At 41.7% G+C, this 21,743-nt stretch overlaps 2 protein-coding genes across 4 annotated transcripts in view; one reads left to right on the top strand and one right to left on the bottom strand.

The window, feature by feature from the left end:
* pde11a (phosphodiesterase 11a) overlaps window positions 1–8,573 on the top strand; it is a 41,738-nt gene extending 33,165 nt beyond the window's left edge. For all 3 annotated transcript variants that reach the window (XM_042427308.1, XM_042427306.1, XM_042427307.1), the window contains exons 15-20: window positions 413–513; window positions 714–791; window positions 919–982; window positions 1,070–1,144; window positions 2,053–2,136; window positions 6,658–8,573. In XM_042427308.1, the coding sequence (XP_042283242.1) occupies window positions 413–513; window positions 714–791; window positions 919–982; window positions 1,070–1,144; window positions 2,053–2,136; window positions 6,658–6,894 (639 nt within the window). In that variant the 3' untranslated portion in view covers window positions 6,895–8,573. The remainder of the gene's footprint in view (window positions 1–412; window positions 514–713; window positions 792–918; window positions 983–1,069; window positions 1,145–2,052; window positions 2,137–6,657) is intronic.
* Window positions 8,574–9,374: 801 nt separating this feature from the next.
* agps (alkylglycerone phosphate synthase) overlaps window positions 9,375–21,743 on the bottom strand; it is a 31,577-nt gene continuing 19,208 nt past the window's right edge. Inside the window, exons 13-20 of the mRNA XM_042426023.1 lie at window positions 21,075–21,151; window positions 20,877–20,989; window positions 19,039–19,108; window positions 17,921–17,982; window positions 16,879–16,968; window positions 15,427–15,526; window positions 15,217–15,274; window positions 9,375–11,065 (exon numbers count right to left, since the gene is read on the bottom strand). Coding sequence (XP_042281957.1) covers window positions 10,944–11,065; window positions 15,217–15,274; window positions 15,427–15,526; window positions 16,879–16,968; window positions 17,921–17,982; window positions 19,039–19,108; window positions 20,877–20,989; window positions 21,075–21,151 — 692 coding nt within the window. The 3' untranslated portion in view covers window positions 9,375–10,943. The remainder of the gene's footprint in view (window positions 11,066–15,216; window positions 15,275–15,426; window positions 15,527–16,878; window positions 16,969–17,920; window positions 17,983–19,038; window positions 19,109–20,876; window positions 20,990–21,074; window positions 21,152–21,743) is intronic.

The following is a 21,743-nucleotide window of genomic DNA, read 5'->3' as shown; positions in this document are numbered from 1 at the left end:
ACACTTAGCAAGGATCCTTGAAATGTGTTTATCAAAGAATTGTGGCAAAGATATATACCAGAGACCGAATATTGTAAGATTGAATAATGAATGAATTTATATTCTTAACAGATTCCACACCAACATTTTTGCAGCTGTGTTTCTATTGTCCAACAATATTATGCCATATGTTCCTCATCCAGTTATCTGTGGTAAGCCAATATTTGCCTGCAGCAGCCTAAAGAAATGTTCAAGCCCTTATTATTTCATGATAAAAGGTGATATGGACCTTTTGTTACAGTAAATACTGTAAATGGGTCAACATATTCAATTATTTATCAAGGGACTGTAGCCTTTTCTTTCAGGCTCTTCATGTGATTAGACACATGTTTCAAATGTTTTTATCATGTTATCTCTGTATGTGTCTCCACAGGGTCACAATATCTTCTCCAACCTCTCGTCCACAGAGTATAGTGACCTCATGCAGCTGCTGAAACAGTCCATTCTGGCCACAGACCTCACACTTTACTTTGAGTATGTTCTGCTAAACACGAACATTATTAGACTGTTAAATGTCCTGAGACTGAGCGGTCCAAACAGTAATGACTAATCCACAGCCTGTGTCTCTGTACACTGTTGTCAGTAAGTTTGTAGGCTTGTTTTAGGTAATACTGCCCCCTTGTGGATTGTATGTAATTTGCACATGCATATTTAGATGTCTTGTTTCCCTTTAGGAACAGAAACACTTTCTTTGAGCTTGTCAGCAAAGGAGAGTACAACTGGAATGTGAAGGCTCATAGAGACATGTGCAGGTAATGCTCTGCACACAGAAACAACTGTGTCTTTGTCTGCTTAAATTAAATTAATAAAGATTTCATTGTGTAAGGTCTGCAATCTTATAAATACTACATAAAATAAATCTGTCTGATCTGTTCTCAGATCTATGATGATGACAGCGTGTGATCTTGGTGCTGTCACTAAACCATGGGAAATATCACGCAAGGTGAGACGTACAGGGAAAACTCTCTTACATATATGAAATAAGCAAATAGAGAACGCCTGTAAACCATTCATCTTCCTCTGGGTCCAGGTTGCAGAGTTGGTGACTAGCGAGTTCTTCGAGCAGGGCGACAGAGAGAGATCAGAGCTGAAGCTCACGCCCTCTGTGAGTACACCGGACCATCTCTGCTTTTGTGCTTTTTTGCAGTTTGTTTCACCCTGACGACCTCCACGAGCTGATGACGGCGAAGATATATTTTTCTTTCCACAGTTCCAAACATACCGACTGGGTAGGAAACGTGAATGCTTGTGTCTCGTAGTGTGAGAAAAGTGAATTGTCAGCTTGACCGCTCCACTGCTGTGCCAAGAACAAACTATGGACCGTGTAACAATCATTCTTAAAAAATGCTCCCGCTGCACTGCATTCAAAGCAAGTGAATGTTTATCTTCCTCATAAAAGGTGTAAAAATAACATTATATTAATTGCAGGCAAACTTAATTGATGATGAAGATGCTTGTCTTCATTCAGATTGTATTAATACCGTCCTGGAGGCACAACAGAAGACTCCTGTCTGTTTGATTGAAGAGCTTTGAAGGCTGAACTGTGTTGTTAGTTCATAAAGGGAAGAACCAGCAGCTTTCCATGTGCAGTTAATGGCTGTTGACTAATCAAGCTGGGCCACATTGCCTTCCCTCTGAAATAACTATGGCAGTAGCCTCAGGTCTGCCGCTTGTATCAAACCTTTACCACTTTGTGTGTGGGTGTGTGGGAAATTAAATATTAACTTCTAAGTCGTAGCCCAGTAACTATCTCTGAAGCACAGCCTCTGTGGAGCCTCTTAGGCTCAAGCTGCAGAAGAATGAGGTAGAATAGAAAATGTGAAATAAAGTAAGTTGTCTTAAGTGCTGGGGGAGAATTTCCTTTGACCAAAGCAGCAGTAACAGCCGCCTAGTTGACTTGTAGCCTCATAATAAGCCCAATAACAACGCTTCTCTTTTGTTTTTCTAGTGTGAGCGGAAATGTAAACTGACAATAGAGGAATCAAGAGGCTCATTGTGACTTTTGTGTTTCAGGCCATCTTCGATCGGAACAGGAAGGACGAGTTGCCAGGACTTCAGCTAGAGTGGATTGATGGAATTTGTGCACCGCTGTACGAGGTAACGCTCACTTCTCCTGAAGCTTCAGTGTTCTGCGCTCGTCACGCAGCCGTGGCTGACATCAGTCAGGGGCGGATTTAGTGGTTTGGAGGCCCCAGGCAAACTCTGTCTTCCTTTATTTTCACCAGTGGGAATGTTGGTATTGGCAGTGGTAGGAGAAGTACTTCTAAAAGTAAAACTATTAATACTGCACAGTAAAAATACAGTAAGTGAAGAGTGAAAGAGAGGCATTATTAGCACAATGTACTTAAATTTACTTGACTTGTGTTAAAGGTGGAGCTCATATAATGCCGGATAGTTTAATCAATAATAATACATCATAATTTAATGAATTTAATTGTTATATTTTGTGAGTAAAATCTGAATCTGCAACGTAACCAGTAACATTTATATGTCAGGTAAATGTAGGTGTACAATGTTTTCGTCTGAAGTAGAAGTTGCTTTGGGGTCTTTTGTAAGTAATTTTGGGGTATAATGAGTCAGAAAAGTAAGATAATTCAATACTTTTCATATCTAAGCGTCATAATGAATCCACAGCTGTTTGGGGCCCTTTTACTTTGGGGACCCAGGCAGTTATCTACCTTACCTAAAGTCTGAGTAACGTCTGCCCCTGACACCAGTAGACACTGTCCTTCCTCAGCTATTGTCCTCACTGACGCCAGCAATGAAATTGTCACCAACAACTATTCAACTTTCTTTTCAGCCACAGTATCCTCAGCGAAGAAGAAAAGCTTCTTTTTCTTTTCTTTTTTTTATTGAAAGCTTTGAACGAGCTTCAAGGTTGCATCCTGTTCTTTTGAGAACAGCAGAATGAACGTGCATTCTCTGACTGCGAGAAAGCTCAGAGGTAGCCGAGTGTGTGAGGAGAGCTGCAATGTTCGTCGGGTTAAATCCCTCCAGTAAGACAGTGTTCTTTGGGCTTCGCTGCACAATAATGAAATGAGCGAGAACTGACTCTTGGCTGCCCAATTTTTCTTCTTCTTCTTATTTTTGGCTTACACAGAAAGAGAGAAGCTCTATTTTTATGGTTCAGATTCGAGCAAATTATAAGGTCAGAGTGAGAGGTAGTGGTTATCTTTCAGTGAATGAATGGAAATCTGTGCTGTGTGTCCTTGCCAGTATAGTAATGCGTGTGTGTGTGTGTGTTTCTGAATGACGTCAAGAGACTCGCCTGCTACTCCCACCGCTAGCAGCAGCGGCTGTGTGGGAGAAAGAATAAGGCTGAGTTACTGAGGAGATCAGGTCCGTTAAACGATGAGGCGTGTTGAAGGAAAATTTATGAAAGCAAACAAGTCAGACAGACGAGGAACTGCGAAAGGAGTCGAGAATAGTTCATTCATTGCTTACAGCGGCGGCTGTTTCTCTCTTGCATTTGGACAGTTAAACCTTCTTACTGTCATATTAAACACATCACGAGTAGAAAACAAACAACAGATCCCCCCCATCACGCTTATTGAATTATTACAAGATTAGTGTCAGAAGTTAGAGCAGAGCATAGTTATTGTCTGTGTGTAGTGTAGATAAAAAAGCATCAAAGCGGCGTGTTGTCTGCGTGGGAGGTTTGCCTCCACGCCGCCTCATGTAAAGGCTGATGTTTGGAGAATGCAGATATGGAGCTCACAATCATGCTGCTGCCAGTTAAACTTGCAAAGGGGGGAGAACAGAGGAAGTTCACAGGCAGCAGGGTTTTTTATCCGTGGGCGGAAGAGATCTCGTTCTTGATCTCGCTGATCTCCTTCTCCTGGTGGTGGCTCGCTACTTTGTGGAATATTAATCCCCCCATTATATAACCTTCCGTTTTTTTTGTTTTTTCTTTATATCCCACCATATGACAGTCTCTCTTCTCCTTCTTCTCCTTCCTCTGAGTCTACCTCAGTGGATTAATGACAATGTCCCAAGGTGGATGTATACTCTTCTTGTTCTCCTTTAGAAAATCCTCTTCTTCTAACCCGCAGACTAGACAAATCCATAAAGACTGAGATGATCAGCGCGCTTGTAGTTCCTTGTAGTTAAAATGACAGCTCTATGTAGGCCGCATCACGCCGTCCCACGTGTGACGACGGATGAATCAACACACACTCGTTCAGCACTTTGCACTCACAATACAACACACAACGCACATACCGAAACACACATGAGCAAAAAACACTAAAGTAGATACATAATTGAAGCAGTTCTGTCTAGAAAGGGGCATCGGTTCGCTCTCAAATCATGGAAACAGAAATCCATGTTGTGCTGTGATGTGATGAGGAATCACAGGTGAACCACACACATTCCACCACTTACAACATGATGAATTATTGAGCCACACACAGTTTTTACCACCCCTTTAAGAATATATTATGAGCTCCTGCAATTTTTTGATTAAAAAAGAAAAGTCTTGATGTCTGGATTTCACCATATTGTACAGTAAAGCAGCATCACCAGCGTTTTAAATGTTCATATGAATTAGTGAATAAAGCTTCTGAATATAAACTGTCTGCATTTAAAGGTTCCCCAGAAGTGCAACAACAGCATGCATACAATACACAATCCCTAGTGTAGGTGTGTGCAGGATTTACATACCTGTTTATTTCATTCATTTTCACATCGGCTACCCATTCGATGCTTATATACAGTATGTGTGAATAGAAGAAAGTTTTCATTGTTTTGCGAGTGGGACACATGCCCACATGTTATATTTCCATATGAAATGGGTTAATGAAACAAGAACTAATTACACAGACTTCCCTTAGAGCTACAGACAATGTTAACAGAACAGAGGGAACAAAATCCCCTTGTCTCGCAGGTGATTTATTAAACGGTGGATGGGCGGCAGCTTTGACTACACTGCCACTTACAGTTCAACACAGAAAAATGACAAAGGCAACTAATCTCAGTCATACATGTGCTGCTAATCTTTAAAGAGCAGCCATTTCATTAAGTGACTGTATGTTGCTGTTATTCTTCTCTGCATTGTTTCATTTGTTTTGCCTGCGTTGCATTTGATGAATAACGTGCTGCTTTTCTAGCCCCAGTTTGAGCCTCTCATGTATCACTGTTACATTAAAAGTCACAGAGCTAAGCATCTGATTTTCAAAAACAAACAAACAAACAAACAAACAAACAAAATAAAACACTTGACAGTCTTTAGAAAACCTAGAAAGTCATTTAACAACACTTATCCTCTAAGACTCTTCTAATCATCTGAGTGAAGAAACATTCAGTCGGCTGCACAGTTAAAAAGATTTTTAAATTATCTCTCAAGTTGTGACTGTATTACCTACGATTATTTTCATTATCGATTTAGTCTGGCAATTATTTTCTCGATTTGTCGATTAAGCGTTTAAACTATGAAATGTTAACTATCATACTCTATAAAAAACCAGCAAACCTTCACATTTCAGTAGCTGGAACCATCAGATATTTGGTATTTTTGCTTTAAAAACGATTGAGACAATTAACTGATTATCAAAATACTTGCTGATTAATTTTCTGACCATCGACAAATCGATTAATTGACTAATTGTTGCAGCTATAATATGTAGCCAGAAATGACATGATGTCCTTGCTATTATTAAGACAAGCAAAAAACAAGTTATTTTGTATAAAAATATATAGTTCTGTAAAGGAACATCAATGAATATCAATATAAAAGATAATAAAACTCTGGCTCACATTGTACAAACTGAGCAACATCTGGCTATCATTTGGATTAGGAAACACAAATTTGGGAAATGGGTTAAAAATCTTTTTTATAGCGCTGAAGACAGAATATTTTTTCATCATAATGTTTAGAAAAGTCTTTGAGGATTCTTAAAATGTGTTCAGATTGAGAATAGCAGTCCCCTCCAGACATGTTTTAAGATGTATATAAGATACTCTACTTTTAATAATAATGTGTGTCTGACATGGTTTTTCCACAAAAAAAGCTCAATTATCTCGTTAAATCCATAAAATGATATTTACTCCTTCTTCCTCATTAAAAAATCCAGAATCTATTAATATGCAAATAAGTTTCATTTCACAAGTTGAACAGCTGGGCACAAGATGTCTCCTACTTCACTGTTGAGTCCATTCTCAGTGTTTGTGCACTGGAGGCTTCAAGTTTCCACATCACAGTTGTGAATGTTGAATATTGGACCAGGACTGGCTTCCAAACTAGTTGTGATGTCACAAAACATGCTCGTAGGCCCGCCACTTAAAACTTAGATTTTAAGTGAGCACAGAAAAACTTTCCACTTTAAACAGATAAATGTGAAAACAGCCTTTCAGTGTCAAATTCTGCACATACATCAGTCTGCACAGTGAAGTTCAAACATCCAACTGAAGGAACAAAACGAAAAACACACTTTTGAGTGGAGGAGGACTTAAAAAAAATCGAACGCATCTCTGAGACTCAAATGCAACACTAATACATGAGAGGTTCAAACTGAGGCTACTGCTCCTCATGCTGATGGGTGTTTTTTTTTCTTTTATATCTCATGTGTATTTTTACATTCTCACCTCTCTCTCTCTCCCCCCCCGTCTTTCTCTCTCCAGACTCTGGTCAAGTTGAATCCTAAACTTCAGCCGATGCTTGACATGATCAAAGCGAACAGGGCCAAATGGGAAGAGCTGAACAACAAGAGACAACGAGGCCAGAGTGTTTCAGCTCCAGCGAGCCCCTGCAGTGGCGACAGCGGCTCAGAAACCAGTGGCTGCGCTGTGGCCAAAACAGGCAGCACACCTTGTTGTAGCGGCGATGCTGAGGGCACAATGTCTAAGCCTGTTAGTTAACTTATGCTGCCATCTCTTAGGCTTTATTTCCTCTTAAATGCAGCCTGCAACATAGGCAGTGCAGTGCATGCAGAGGTTCTTGGGCTCTCTGCTCCTCTTCGCTTTTGCTACTAGAGATGAGCTTTAGACTTGAGTGCGGCGCTATCGTAGAGGTTTTTCTGCTCCCCCTTCAGTTTTCCAGTGCTGAAGGCTGACAGAGCTGTGTTTGGCGAGCTTGTCGGAGCAGCTACAAATCAGCTGATGACACCATGTCAGAAAAGGAAACTCAAACCACTGTGTCAACACGTCAACCAGTGAGCTAACACTAACTATTCATGGGCATCGCACAGATTTTCTGCACAGTAAGGCATGGAGAATATTGGAGAGCAATGTTTATGGTTCATTTTTGCTCTCGGTACCTCGCATTTTGTCCGGGGTAACAGATATTTTTTTGTAAATCTGTACATAAGCTGTTGAGTTTAAAAACTGTTATGTACAAGTGCTGTTTAAAAACTGTAAGGTCTGGATTGTAACGTGGCTGTAGAGTTTCTGAAGGATAAAGTGGTGCAGGGACAGCAGGACCTTTGACAGTGCTTGCAATGCAAATTGAGTGCTGCTCTCCCTCCCCTCCTGTGCCTTGTTTTAAGATCCTAATGAAAAATGCATGGCCTCCTCATTCTTTTAGATCGTACGGAAATCCATGTTGAACCATGACGTATTTTTTTGAAATCATTTGTAACACCAATGACTGAAGTTACATCTTGACCCCATGTTAAGCCACAGAAGCATTGACATTATAATAGCCTACATACGGAAATCTATTTTGCCCACTTTTCTAAATGCAGGGTCTCACTTGTCACAAACACACACACACACACACAATGTGCCTTGATGAAATTATTCTGATATCACATTAATTTCTGCAGAAGAAGCCATTTCCTCTACTGATTTAACTCTAGACATAAAACTGTTAAACATTAAATAGAAACTCCTCTATAAATGACATTGAATCAAATATTTGGCCTTTTCTCAAAGCTCACAAATGCTACTTACTGTATGACAGCTTTTATAAGGTCAAGGAGAAACTGACACTCTTACTACTGAAGTGCCCATGTAGTCACAAGCTATTATTTTCATATTATTATAAGTATTTTTTTTTTTTTGGGAGGGTATGCCTTATGAATTGTGTTGTAGCTTTGTTAATTGGAGTTTAAACTGTGACTGTGCACATTGTGAGGCATGGATCTGTGTACTACTTTACTGTATTTTAGTTGAAGAGCTGAATTGAAGTCAATCAGAAAACTTTGAAATTGCATGTTTTATGCAGTATTAAATTCAACCACTTGCTAAGGATGTAGCAAACACGTGAGCCAACGAATACCTCGTATTTTAAACTCCACCAGTAAACACGTTATCTCATCGAAATGCATGACTTAAATTCTATTGCATCATGTTACGTGGACTATGAATATCGCTGTTCTATTTTTCTATCAGGGCTCCGAATGTGGCCAACTTCTACTTTTGTCTTTTTTGCAATGTAATGTGCTTCTTGTGTTTCTTCTTTCCTGCCCCCATCCACCCCACTCCCCTCACTTTGTTTGGATTTATTTATGGCGAGCTAAACTGAAAGAAACCTAAGGCATGAAAAGGCAAATGTGCGATGTTTCTGTTCAGACTTTAAATAAAAATATGCTGCTATATGTCCTCTGGTTTAATCTGACATGGAAGTGCACAGTGGTGATCCATTTTGCCTCTCGTTTCCCTCGGTACAGTGCTGACCTCATGTGGACGAATGTATCCTCACATGCAAAATGTATCATCAATGAGACACTGCAGGTATAAGCACATTTCATTAAGATGAGTTTGGAATCATGGAAAGAAGAAATTGCATGAAAGACATTAAATATTAGAAATCATAGATTAGAAAGACAAAAACAGGAAAATTGTAAAATCTTTGATCAATACTGGACAATTAGAGTGATGTTGGAGCTTAAAACCTTCACGTCCACTTTAATCTCCATTCACACAATCTCAGCTATTAAAGTACAGTGTGAGGAGTGTGATAGCTGCAGTGTATATCATAGTCTAAGGCTGAGCTCTGCTGCTGTTGATAGGTGGCCATGACGTCAGCAAAGCAGTGTGTGGGCGGCTGTGTGGGTGAAGAGGACTCCCAAATGAGCCTCTATGTAGAGAAAGAAAAACCTGTCAAGAAGCAAGAAGACCAGCTCTGTTAAAACTCCTCTGAGCTGGATTACCTCAAGCTCAGTGTGGGGCGCAGGAAGAGGAAGCGCGAGACAAGACAAAACAAAACAAAAAGCTCTGCTCTCAGGCTCTTGTTGACCCTTTTAGCGCTGTCTGACAATATAAATAAGGGCTTCTACTGAAAAGCTGAATTGGAAATGACACGCGTAGATGAGAGAGGGAGGGATTTCTGCTCTCTTCTGCGCAGGAGTGAATGAGGTTGTGTGTGCTAAAAGAAAAAAAAAATAATCATCAACTGGGATGTTTTAGTTGAATTTATTGCACAAACAGCGTTGACAAAATGTACTTGGATGTTACTATGTTGTGTAGAGAAGTGGAAAATAACAAAAGGGCACATCCATAACATTCAAAAAGCTCTTTTTGACACAAGGGTAAAATATGAAACCATTCAATATCAGATGGCAGGTCCCAAATGAGTCCTTTTATTTGGGGAATTATTAAGAATTAGAAGTATGTAGAGATCCAAGACAATGTGTAGGGGGGGAAAAAGGCAAGTTCAGTGTTAATACAGCTCTCTTAAAGCTAAACCTTCCTTCAAAACCAATGGTTAACAGTATGGTATCAAATTACAATAAATGCACAAACAAGGGAAACTAATCGAGAAGCTAAGGAATTTCTGGGTGACGATTACAGTAAATGGAGAAAAAAAAGGATTAATACAGTGTCTTGAAAATAAGAAAAGGTTTTAGCACATGTAACAATCATAAATAACTACATTTAGGGTTATCTTTGCATATGCTGATTTAAAAAATGCAGTTTAGCTGTGCATGAGTTACTAAATATGTGTGAAGGTGGTGGTCAAACATATGGGCACAGTATGTTTGCATGTTTGGATGTGTTGAGTCTTTGGTACGACAAAAGCACCGGGATCCAGAGGCGTTTGCAGACGTGGTCACATTGAAGCAGGCGTGATCGAATGGCTTTTTTCCATTTCTCAGTAACAAACCATGCAAGGTAAACGCTCTCAGTACAAAATCTAAACACACAAGGAATATGTCCTTTTGTAATCATAATTTACTCTAGTGTTTTGTTTTTGTTAAAATTTGGTGGGGCTTGAAGTTCGTCAGTGGAGGCACGCACACATACATACAGTCCAGAAAAAAGTCTCTTATGGCAATAGGTCAGTATGATGAAAAGGCATGAAAACACTGAAGTGGAGACAGACACACAGGACACATGTCACAAAGGGACTTGGTGTACACCAGCGGAGTGTGGAGAAGTGTAGGAAAAGGCAGACAAAGCTTTAGAAAGGCACAGAGCTTTAGAAAGCGCATTCATCTAGAAATGACCACTAAAGAAGTGCCACACACACACACACACACATACACAAACACACACACACACGCACACACACACATACACACACAAGAGGAAAAGTAAAAACAAATAAATGAATTAACTGTGTTGGCAAGGATATTTAGAAAAACAGTTAAACGTAAGCAAATATGACAAAATCAAGTTTATGTTGCATCATGTCCGGTTGCATCTTGGCCATTTTTTTTTTTTTGTAGGTAAACTCTGACTGTACAAAGTCTGTATTCTCAGCTCCAACAACAAGCAGAGGCCAGGACACAACAGCAACGATGAGCTTCAACATGATTGTTACAGCATATTAAGTGCAATATCATGTAAAAAGAAAAAGGTTTGGGTGTATCAGTAAATGGCACCGAATGATGAATTTGATGAAAAAGACAAGATCTCTGTCCATATTTAAATTCACATTTAGTATCTATTAATCCAAGATGCCTTCTTTTTTTTTCTTTTTTTTTTTAGAAAAAGGTGAGATAAAGATGGACGAGAGCGGGGGATTAGAGGAGGTTCCTGTTGCCGAAGATGTTATTAGGGTCCACGTAGTCCTTCACAGACTTGAGCATCCCAATGCCGACATTGGAGATGGTCTCTCTCATCCACTCCTTCCGAAGTTTCCCCACTGAATGACAAGAGGAGAGAGAGAGAGAGAGAGAGAGAGAGAGAGAGAGAGAGAGAGAGAGAGAGAGAGAGAGAGAGAGAGAGAGAGAGAGAGAGAGAGAGAGAGAGAGAGAGAGAGAGAGAGAGAGAGAGGGGGGGGGAGAGAGAGAGAGAGAGAGAATAAATAAATAAATAAATAAACTCAAGGAAGAAGACCGAGGGGGGAAAATAGAGGAATCGGCACGGCTGATTGCTCAGCAGGCTGCTGTGAGCCAATCAATCTTGTGAGAGTGAGTGAATAAACAGAGGGTGATAAATGCTTTTATTCAGAGAGGAGAAATGTTTTGCATGGCATGATTTATGGAGCTCAGCAGACTATCAAACTCATTAGGCTCTGTGTGTTCCCAGAGGAGGGGCCGGCTGGCGGCTGTAGCGGGCCGTCCCCGGCTCCCTCACTCTTTTCTCTCTCACCCTGCGAGCCGCCACGCCCCTCCAATTCCCTCCCTCCCGAGACACCGGGGTGCTGTGTGTTTCAGTGTGTGCTTCTGTCTGCTCATTGTGCACATGAGCGCGCTCCTCCGGCTAACCTGCAAGAGTGTTTTGCTTGCTTGTCCTGAACGCTCTTCTGCGCCCTCTGACACTGGCCCGAGCGCCGACGGGGTGCCAGAGAGGACCGTGGAGTGCTACACAATGCTCCTCTGTCAGCAGGACTTTGGCTTTCAGCCGCTCCTCACCCTCCCTTCTCCTCCCCCTCCCACCACAACCCAAGGAGTGAGTGCGGCTGTGGCATGAAGCCTAGTGAGGGTGCCCATTGCTTCACCAGCTGTCCAGTCCGACATACTCCATAGCGTCTGTACCCGACAGGTTCTTAGTGGAGAGTCTGGAGCCAGCGAGAGGTCTGGTGTCTGTGGAGTCTGCACAGAGGACTGGGAAACCTCACTGGAAAACCAAAGTCTTGTTGGGAAACTTCAATTAAAAAAGAAACTTTAATTTCCTACAAACTAATAAAGGAGAATTTTATGACCAAGTGTAAAAACAGGCACAAACAGTATGACGACACTTTTGTGGCTGAGACACCAACAATGAACTGCGACGTCCCCAGTTTGAATCCAGCAGGATTTTATCATCTCTCTACTGGTACGATCTAACACAGGCATAAAAAGGAAGCCCACATCATCTGCATATATGTAAATGCAGCATCTCAATGTTTTTATTAATGTAACTATTAGCATTTTGCCTGTCTTTGATAGGATGACAAAAGTGAGGAGAGGGCGAGAGGGCTGACATGAAACAAAGGTCTGTTGTAGGGCTGAAACAATGAATCGATTAGTCAAATGACAGAAAATTCATCTGCAACAATTTTGATAATTGATTCATCAAATTTCAAGTAAAAATGCCAAACACTCTCAGGTTCCAGCTTCTAAAATGTGAGGATTTCCTGCTTCTCTCCGTTATATATCATTAACTGAACATATTTGGCTTTCAGACTGTTTGTCAGACAAAATAAGTCATCTGAAAATGTTGTGATGGGCATTTTTCCACTATTTTTGGATGTCTATTGAAAAAAAAGAATTACTAAGTTAATTGATAGTGAAAATAATAGTTGTGGTCCCCAGCCAGAATTGAACTGAGGATGTTGCGATTACACAATATTCACCTATGACCAGTAGGTCACAAGATCATGCTTACAGTATCCGGATGTTTGAACATTTTAAGTGAAAATCTGTTTAAAAAAAACAATAACTGGTCTTTATCAGTAGATGGGAGGTGGTTAAATCAAGTCAGGGGGCCATAATCAAAGGACTTCATGTTGGCTCATTAAGAAAGAACCAAAAAAGAATTTAAAAATGCAATGATGACATAAAAGTCAGTCTCAGAGTGAAGGAGCAGCATAGAAATTAACCTTAATCTCTGTGTGTAAACTTTTGGAGCGTGCCAACTTTAGAGAAATACAACATCTACATTCCAAAACTCACAAAGATAGATTTGAGAATAGAGCAGCCTGGAACAGGTGCTGCTCGCTGAGTAAACACTCAAAACCTGCAGTAGAAATACCCGAGATTAGATATGGAGGCCTGGAAACACTAAGGTGTATGATGGGAGTGTTTACACGCCTTCCCTTCCCCTCTGCACACATGCCTCCTCTTTCCATCACGAGCAGGGGAGGAGCCCTCGTGTTAATAGGGCATGTTGAGGGAAGGGGGCGCCGTGTTATCAGAGTCCAGCCGGGGAACCCAGATGGGGATCAGCCATGAGGCTAGTGGGGCCTGTCTCCTAACAAAACAGGGCAGACAGCGGGGTCACCAGGGACTCTGATACCACACGCACCTCCAGATGGTGACAGAGGGACCAATCAGCTGCTACCCAATAACTAAAAAAGTCCCCTGGTCTCTACCACCTCCTCCCTCTCCTCGCTCCTTCCCTCCTTGTCCCACCTCCATCCCTCCCTCCTCCCAGGAAAAGAGAGAGAAAACAGAAGGTGCTGGGACTGCATCATTGCCTCCATCACAGTGATAATTTACACATCTATCTTGTCATATTCTCTCTTTTTTGCTTGCTATTGCAATCAATCTCTCCAGGCTTGGTCTGCGCAGCTGAGACATGCAAAGAAGTGCAGGTAGTTATTTCAGAAATGACAGGTTTTTTTCAAGTGTCATATTTCTCTTGCATAGAAAAGCCTGGTGCAGCACTGGGCGAATTGCGAGAGAACTTCACTAAATCAGGTCATTATTTGATCTCCTGCGTGCACTGACCTGTGTGCTGGTGCAGAGTTTGTGAGATTGGAGCTCTGCTAAGCCACAAGGTCAGGTGAGGATGCAGGGCACCCCGGTGTGGCCCCTCATACAGAGGAGACTGACCCCTTGACGCGCTGCTTTCACTCTCTCCGGGCCCCTCTGACAAATGGAGGGGCAGGACATGAAAGACAGGCTAAGGTAGTGGCCCTGCGCTCCTGTGATACAGCCGAGCCACAGCATTGGTTGAGAGGCTGCGGCGCAGGGCTGATAGATGGACGACTCTTGCGGTGATGGATGCTCAACAACTCTTCACTGCTGCAACACTGGTGACCTAGTTAAAGAGGACATTTCTCCCAATGTTCTGGCTTTCAGAACCGGCAAACGATCAAACAAACAGAGCTTTTGCTCGATAAATCTGACTTATTTTTTTTAAGTCACCGTTTTTGTCTAAACATGTTGTCGTTAGCTGAGTATTTTGTCCTGCAGAGACACTCTACACGCCCAGATTCCCTTACCTACGCCCACTCAGCACAACGCTGACCTGCTGTAAATACAGGGCCACAAAAATGTATATTTCCTCCGCTGCCCTCCCACCTCACCATCCTTGACTACATCTGTTTTGTTTGATACACAAAACCCAGTGAAACTAGCTCCATTTGTCAAGCACTGATTGTGGGCAGACAAACTGGCCTGTCTGCGCCCAGATAGCGAGCCCCACTGTTATTAATCACAATTACAGAGTGGGCCTCGCACGCAGGAGCTGCATCAATATCCCCTCCTCTCACCCCCCCCTCTGTCACCTCCCCCGGCTGCTCGGGGTGGCCGGGCCACCGTTTGGAGGTCAGTATACAGCCGGCGATAACGGCGGCATCATTTACCCTGGCCCGCTGCCTCCTTTTTATTAGCAATCTTTTAATTTTGAACCCGTCCCCGCCTTCAGGAAAAATTGTGATTTAATATCGCAGCTGATTCACTGCATACTGTTTTTGACAGGCGTGATGAATAGCCTGAAGTGATGTATGAAAACAGCGAGGCGGATGGCAATATAGATAAGGCAGCCATTTCGGTTAGCCCTGATGGGACCCAGGAAGTTGTTTCACCGCCCTCCTTTGCTCACGTTTCATTTGGTCACTGCTGAAATGAACAAATAGTCGAGTCAGAGCCATTCGTCTGAGCTGCAGGAACATATTTTGGAAACATGAAGGAAGCTGTGAAAGACCTCAGACCGAATGCACATCGAAAGCACGACCGAACGCCTGCTCGCTAGCATGGAAGAGCACGCAGGAAAAGCTCGCCATGCTGTCATCACGACTCCCGACAACCTCCTTTCACAAATTGCAATTTAGGGAGAAGGTGCAAATATAAATGCTCATGTTATAAGACTTTCATCCAGTTCAGTGTGCCCATATTTTAGTATGAATTTCTCAGGTTGTAGTACCTCCATGGTGATGTGACAAGCTCCCTCCATTGGCAAGGATCTCTTCTCTAGCTCCATGCTGGGAAATAAAAAAAAAACAAAACCACACTCAGACTAACATTCACTCTCTGAGGTGCTGGATATGAAACATGTCATCACATCAGATGTAATTATGATCTTTGTGAGGACTGGACCATGCCATGATGTTGATAAAAATAAAAGTGAACATACCTCGACTTGTTCATACACGTGTACTGGATCACTGAGTCCCCTGTAGTTGAAGGCAAAGTAGAAGTAGACGCAGGCGCCTGCATCGTACGTCTGAGTCACCCTGCAAAAGCAAGACACATGTTTAAACAGGCAGAGAGGACTCTTTAATGTTTCTCCTTCGACTGTCCCTCTGTAATCTAATTTATAAGAATCCAAAGAGCAAAGTGCTACATTTTCATACAATAAGTGCATTTTCTCCTTTGTAATTGGGAGGCAAAGTAAAGTGGGAGGTTTTACTTTTCCCTGTCAACCCCTCCTTATTTCCATTCAGGGTTTCCAGAATGGGGAGGCAGCGTGGAGGCACCTTTAATAACGTGACATTAACACACATTAAATGGCCATTAAATGCTTTTACCGAATCGTAACAGGATGACTCAACTGACACTTTAATGTGGAACAGAAAATTGATCCGTTTGTTATTTTACCCTGAACAAAATATCATTATTGCTAATGTGGCTGCTTCTAAATAAAATGCAACTTGAATCCAGGCATTCTCCCATCAAAAACGTGTAAAAAAAAAAACCTTTTTTTTTAAGAATAAATAGTCCTTCTCCAGTTTGCAAAGTCTCTCTCTGGCCTCGCTCCCTGTGGAGGAGCAGGGTGCAGAGCCCTTGTTCATTTGACATGGCCCATCACCTGGCACACTGACTGTTCTAGAGGTTAAATGGACAAATCAATCATGTGACAGACTGCAGCCGGGAAATGAATGGCTGTAGCATAATCAGGCTGAGGCCTAATCTGTCCGCAATCGGTGAGCAGCAGCCTGGTGCTCCTCAACCGGCTCGCCGTCTGTCTGTCAGGCTCTGGCTAACTTATCAGGGGTCCGGGTTAGTAGAAGTGTATAAAACATCAAAACTTCTGACTAAACATTTCAGTCTATAATCCTGTTCATTCTTTGATCAGAAAGTTCCATAGTTTTGCCAATTGTAGACAATTTCAATTTGGCAAAGATTGTGTACAGTTGATGGTATTAAGACGGCATTTAAAGGATAAATCCAGTGATATTTTTTACATTTCTTTATGTCAAAAAATCCCATAAAAAGTATTATCTGTGTAGCCAAAGCCTGATATAGCTTATTCTTCTGTGCCACAAACCTCCACTGTTGTCCAAAAACTATGAAAAACACATCAGTGGGCCACATCATGTGTGACATGTGGCACTGCGGTTTATTCTGAGTCAATCCAACGTACTCCATTTACTCCAGTTTGAGTAACGTTTTAAGAAGTTATTTAGCTGCTTTTAAAATTATACTGTATATGTGTGACTCACGCAGAGTTTTAAGTCTTCAGTAGGAGTGAATGGGCTTGAGGCTGAATACCGCAGACAGGGTAGCGAAGTTGGAAAGTATTCCGTATAGTATAGATGTATCAACACATTTATATTACACCTGTGCTGTCGTTTGCGAGCATTACCTGCATGTGGATAATGGAGGAAACTGAACTCCTCTCTCTTTACAATCTCCAATGATGCGCGCCTTTACGTTCCGGCAGATGTCCAACACCCTGGAGATAGAAGTAAATGGCAAAATTTGAAAAAACTGAAGCAGATGAAACAGAACTGCAATGTCTTGTTCATGAAATGCTCTGAAGAAGCAGTCAGACTGGACTTTTATGTATTTAAAACATAATACTCATATCTATGTGTAGGGAACCTGCTTTAAACTGCATTCATTTCTTATGCAAAATTGTTCAAATTCAGAAATAGGCAAAAGACCGAGAAAGAGGAAGAGGAGGGGAGACTTTAAGATGAAGACCATTGTGTTAGAGGTTCCCACTGGTGTGGAAATGGCCGCCAGTCCTGAGCATGTGCAGCCGTGTGTGGAATGTGGAGGATGGGGAGGAGGATGGGTAATGAGCCAAGCACATATGCTCGCCTCAGTGCCTGATCTCTTGGTCTCTCCCGTCAGGCATGTTACACAATGTTGTGTGTGTGTGTGTGTGTGTTTGAGGAAAAAACGATGATGAGAACATGTAGGAAAATACAGAAAACACCACAAGTGGATGTGAGATGAATCTGTGGCTCATATTGTGTTTTCCCACACTGAACATACAGATAGGTCTCTCGTGTGTGTGTGTGTGTGTTTGTGTGTGTCAGTAATGGTGCATTTGTAGGCTGAGGAGGCAAGCTTCCGCCAACGCAGAGACGGTTAATGGGGAGGGAGAAGGCAGGCATGAAGGTGAATGTCAAAGACAGAGGCAAAGAGAAATAAAAGCAAGGAGGGGAAACAGGAGCATGAGGAAGACAGAAGACTCTTTTAGGCCTGAATGTGTGGGAGGTGAATAAAGAAAAATGTTTACCACTAAACACTGTTTAAATTAACAGAGAAAAGCCTTCAGGTCTTGGCTGTGTTTATAACAGTAGAGAGATGACAGTAAACAAGGGGAAGAAAGACATGGTGAATGACATACTGCTGAGATCAAAATGCGAACGTTGTGGTTACATGTGTGTATTTACCTGTCCCAAGGCACAGAGGTTTCAAAGGACTCCCCTATCACGTAGTAGTCCATCCCCAAGTCCTGCTCAGAACAGAATATTAACATCAGAAGGCAAGTGAATGATTAGTCAGTACGTTTACAAGCACACATAAAACCAAGATACTTTACGCAACTAACCGGACATGTTTACATGCACCGTGGTAACGTGGTTACATGCAGCAGGTCAATAATCTCATTTCCCTTCCACCTCCAACCTTATCAAGGCTTACTTATTTTATGTGTATTAGTGACAGAAAATACTGCTTCCTTCAGTTTTCTGACCAACATCACAGTTTTTCTGTTGAAACTGGCTTACTAGACTTCCAGAGGCTACTTTGTGTGAGTTTCAGTGTTTGTTGGACTTTGATTTAAATTATTTTGCACGTGAATAAGCGTCATTTCTCATGTTCAACCCTCTTTGTAAATCACAGGTTAGTATGTGTTTACATGTATGGGTATAAGTTGTATGTGCGTGTGTTTTATGTCAGTCGGGTGCCTGGGTTTGATCCAACTAGCAAAATATAACTCCTGTCAAAAGTTTATTTGTTATATTCCTCAGTGAAATTCCATTAAAAAAAACCTTTGAACAAAAGAAGAGAGGATGAATCAGTATGTGAAATGATCAATTAGAAACCTGGTTAATCGTGTATGTGGCTACTAAATTGGCTTTCTCCAGGAGAAATCCTACATTATAGAAAGAAAATTTCTTGTTTACATGATGTTTAGAAGTCAGCGTTTTAAGAAAGCAGAGAATTACTTAAGTGCACGCAGGCGCACTGATTCTATGTTTCTGTGATAATCAGAAAGGCCTCTGACAGGACTGACCGAGGACGACTTTCCATTGTCATCCTGACCGCAATCACTGTGCTTTTTTCATGTTCTCTTGTTGTCAAAGTGTCTCCACACTCTTCAGTGTTAGACACCTTGGCAACAAATGTGACCTGATCAAATCAAAGACCTCAAGGGGTCACATTCTGCAGGCTTTTTGTGTTGCTCACTATCCTATCTGCTGTCAGAGGTCCTGTCAGACTGCGTCCTCCCTGCCAACCCCACCCGCCCTTCAGCTCAGCCAGAAAAAAAGCCAGAGGAGTGACCCACCCGGAGGTAAGCGATGACAAAGGTCAACATGTAGCCCCTCTGCCCATTGTCCTCTCCAGCTGCCAGGCCCCTGGAAGCAGATAACAGGGTTAATATTTAACAGCTCTTTCTTTTAGCTTTGTTGGCTCGCCCGCTCCTCCTCACAACAGCTGCCTGGGAGTCTGTCAATCCAACAATGTACAGATCAATGAAGCTGTGCTCTGTGCATCGCCACAGGTCAGCCACACATCCATCACCTGCGGTGTGTAATCAAATTTTCATCTACCACCCAAACTAATCAGGCCAAGCTCATTAGAAAATCACTACATCGATTTTCACCCTTCTTCCTGTTTCCCAACACCAGAAGAAAATATTCCTTGTAGAACCACACTAATCCATCACTGGCACTTGATGTGATGGGGGATCACGATTTATTTGAAATAATGCAATAAAGCAGAGGATGCTGCATGTAACTGACAAGTTTCTCAAGATTTTATTGCTGGCTATTACCAGAGCAGCACTCCAGCTACCTGCAAATGTGGCGCTGGGCCAAAGAGTACCTCTAACAGTAATAAATAATCAATAAGCATCAACCACAAAAAAAAAAAAAAAAAAAAAAAAAAATCACTGACAGTGGTGAGTGAGGATGCCTGATATAGTTAGACTGGTGCTGTAATGAGCTGCTAGTTTCTCACTGGATTTATATTGAAAATAGAGTTTATACATGTATATACATCATAATTTCTTATTTAAGCTGTTTTTTTGGTAAATTTGTTTTATTAAAATGCAAACTTTTTAATTTAAATTTTATGCACAGGAGAGATATATGGGAGATATATGGCTTACTTTTTTCGGTTTTGACACAATTGTAAGAAAAGAATGCACAGATCTTTTTAAAAGCACAGATTTAAACTGATTATCATCTGGATTTTTTTGTCTTCATGCACCCAAAAATTGTTTTGTTTCTTGCTGGAAGGTGCTGACCACGTAGTCAAAGCTTGGAAAACATTCTGGTAATGAGAAATTAAAGAAAAATGGGGAAACATGCAAATGAGCTGCTAATTATATACCAGAAAAAAGTGGTACGTTGAAAACAACTTTCCAGTTTTTCAAAAATAGAACCAAAAATAATAAGCGCCGAGTATAAAGGGAATAGAAAACATCTGCATTCACATGTGTAAAACTCTCTTGTTAGATAACTACAGTTGACTGCTACCTGTTAATTTAAAGTTTAAGGCAGTGAACACTTCATTGGAACGTGTTGAAACGTATGACTTCACATCCCCCTCAGGATTACCAATAAACAATAAATCTTGATTATAATAACCAGGTGGACCGGCACAAAGGTTAATTTATATGAGGATAAACCTATCTATGAAGGTGCTGTAAAGGGTTTAAGAACAGGCTGAGGATAGAGAGGGCATCCCTCTCTGGCTGACAGGTAACTGATTTCTACCAAAGTCCTCATTGATCCGTTTCATGATCAATCACAACAGCGAAGCAGTCCCAGGCTGTGTCCTCTCGCCCTGTGCTGCCATGAGGGGAGCTGTGCCCCTACTATCACCGCCCCCACCACACTTACTTTTACATAAAAGCTGGCCTGACAGGAGGATGTCCACAGGTGATCCATCAATCCACGCCAAGACAAACTACTGAGCGGAAGACCAAGTCTGGAGTGGGTAACAGTGCTTCTTTATCTCTTTTCCCAGCTACTACATAATGGCTGATTAAATAAAGTGACATCAGGGCCTTAAGCAGCTCCCCATCACACTTAACGTCCCACCAAATGGTGCTTTGTTATTTCTGTGCTTTACATGGCTGCAGATCTTTAACTGATTGGAGAGATAACAACTACTTACCCAAATTTTGCAGCAATGTCATAAACTTGCTTCTCGTGCTGCAGGACCTTCTCGCGATTTCCTTCAAACAGCAGGGTAGCCACACACAAGTGGTTGGGGTCGAACCCTTTGAACTGAGGATTAAAGAGGTGCGTTCATTTTTCATGGAAAACACTCGCAGCAAGCAACCGGTGACGTTCACTTGTAATTATTTTTTACCTTGGTGATGTAAAATGTCTTCAACCCGTCCAAAAAGGATGTGAAAAGTGAAGATACTTGAGGCTTCAGGGCATGACCTGTGAAAACACCAGTTAAAAGTCACCACCATCTGTTTGCACAGAAGTAGACCTGAAAAAACTGAGATTTTTTTTTTTTTTTTTCACACATTAGTCATACGCTGCTTCTTCTTGCATCCTCCAGTATTCTGAGAGGGCAAGCGAGTCAGATTTATTTGGGGGTTTCAAACAAAGGAGGAAAAATAAATGGTAACATTTGAATAACTTTACAACTGGCCAGTGGCTGCCAGCGACAGCGACTATAAATCAGAGGGTTTCCGAAGGGAAGTGGGGTTGACACAGCGATATCCGTCTTCCTCACCCACACTTTTTGATTTATTCCTGATCGGACGCACAAAAGCGCCTGTGGACAAGCGAAAATGAGGGGCTGGGGCCAATGGGATGGTTATCAATCACAGCGAGACTTAACAGTTCATTTATTCCCCCCCCCCCCCCCACCATGCTCAAGTCTCTTCATCACTTAGTGTCCTAATTGTTTCCATTCCAAAAGGTGATTGCAGGTCTTTAGGTCTGTCGCAGCCATCATACTCGTTAATTAAATACTCAACATCCAGAGAGAGAAAATTACACCTACACTGGGCATAATTTTACT

Source organism: Thunnus maccoyii, chromosome 11, assembly GCF_910596095.1.
Source record: "Thunnus maccoyii chromosome 11, fThuMac1.1, whole genome shotgun sequence".
Lineage (NCBI taxonomy): Eukaryota > Metazoa > Chordata > Actinopteri > Scombriformes > Scombridae > Thunnus > Thunnus maccoyii.
This window is presented reverse-complemented; position numbering and strand designations above follow the sequence as displayed.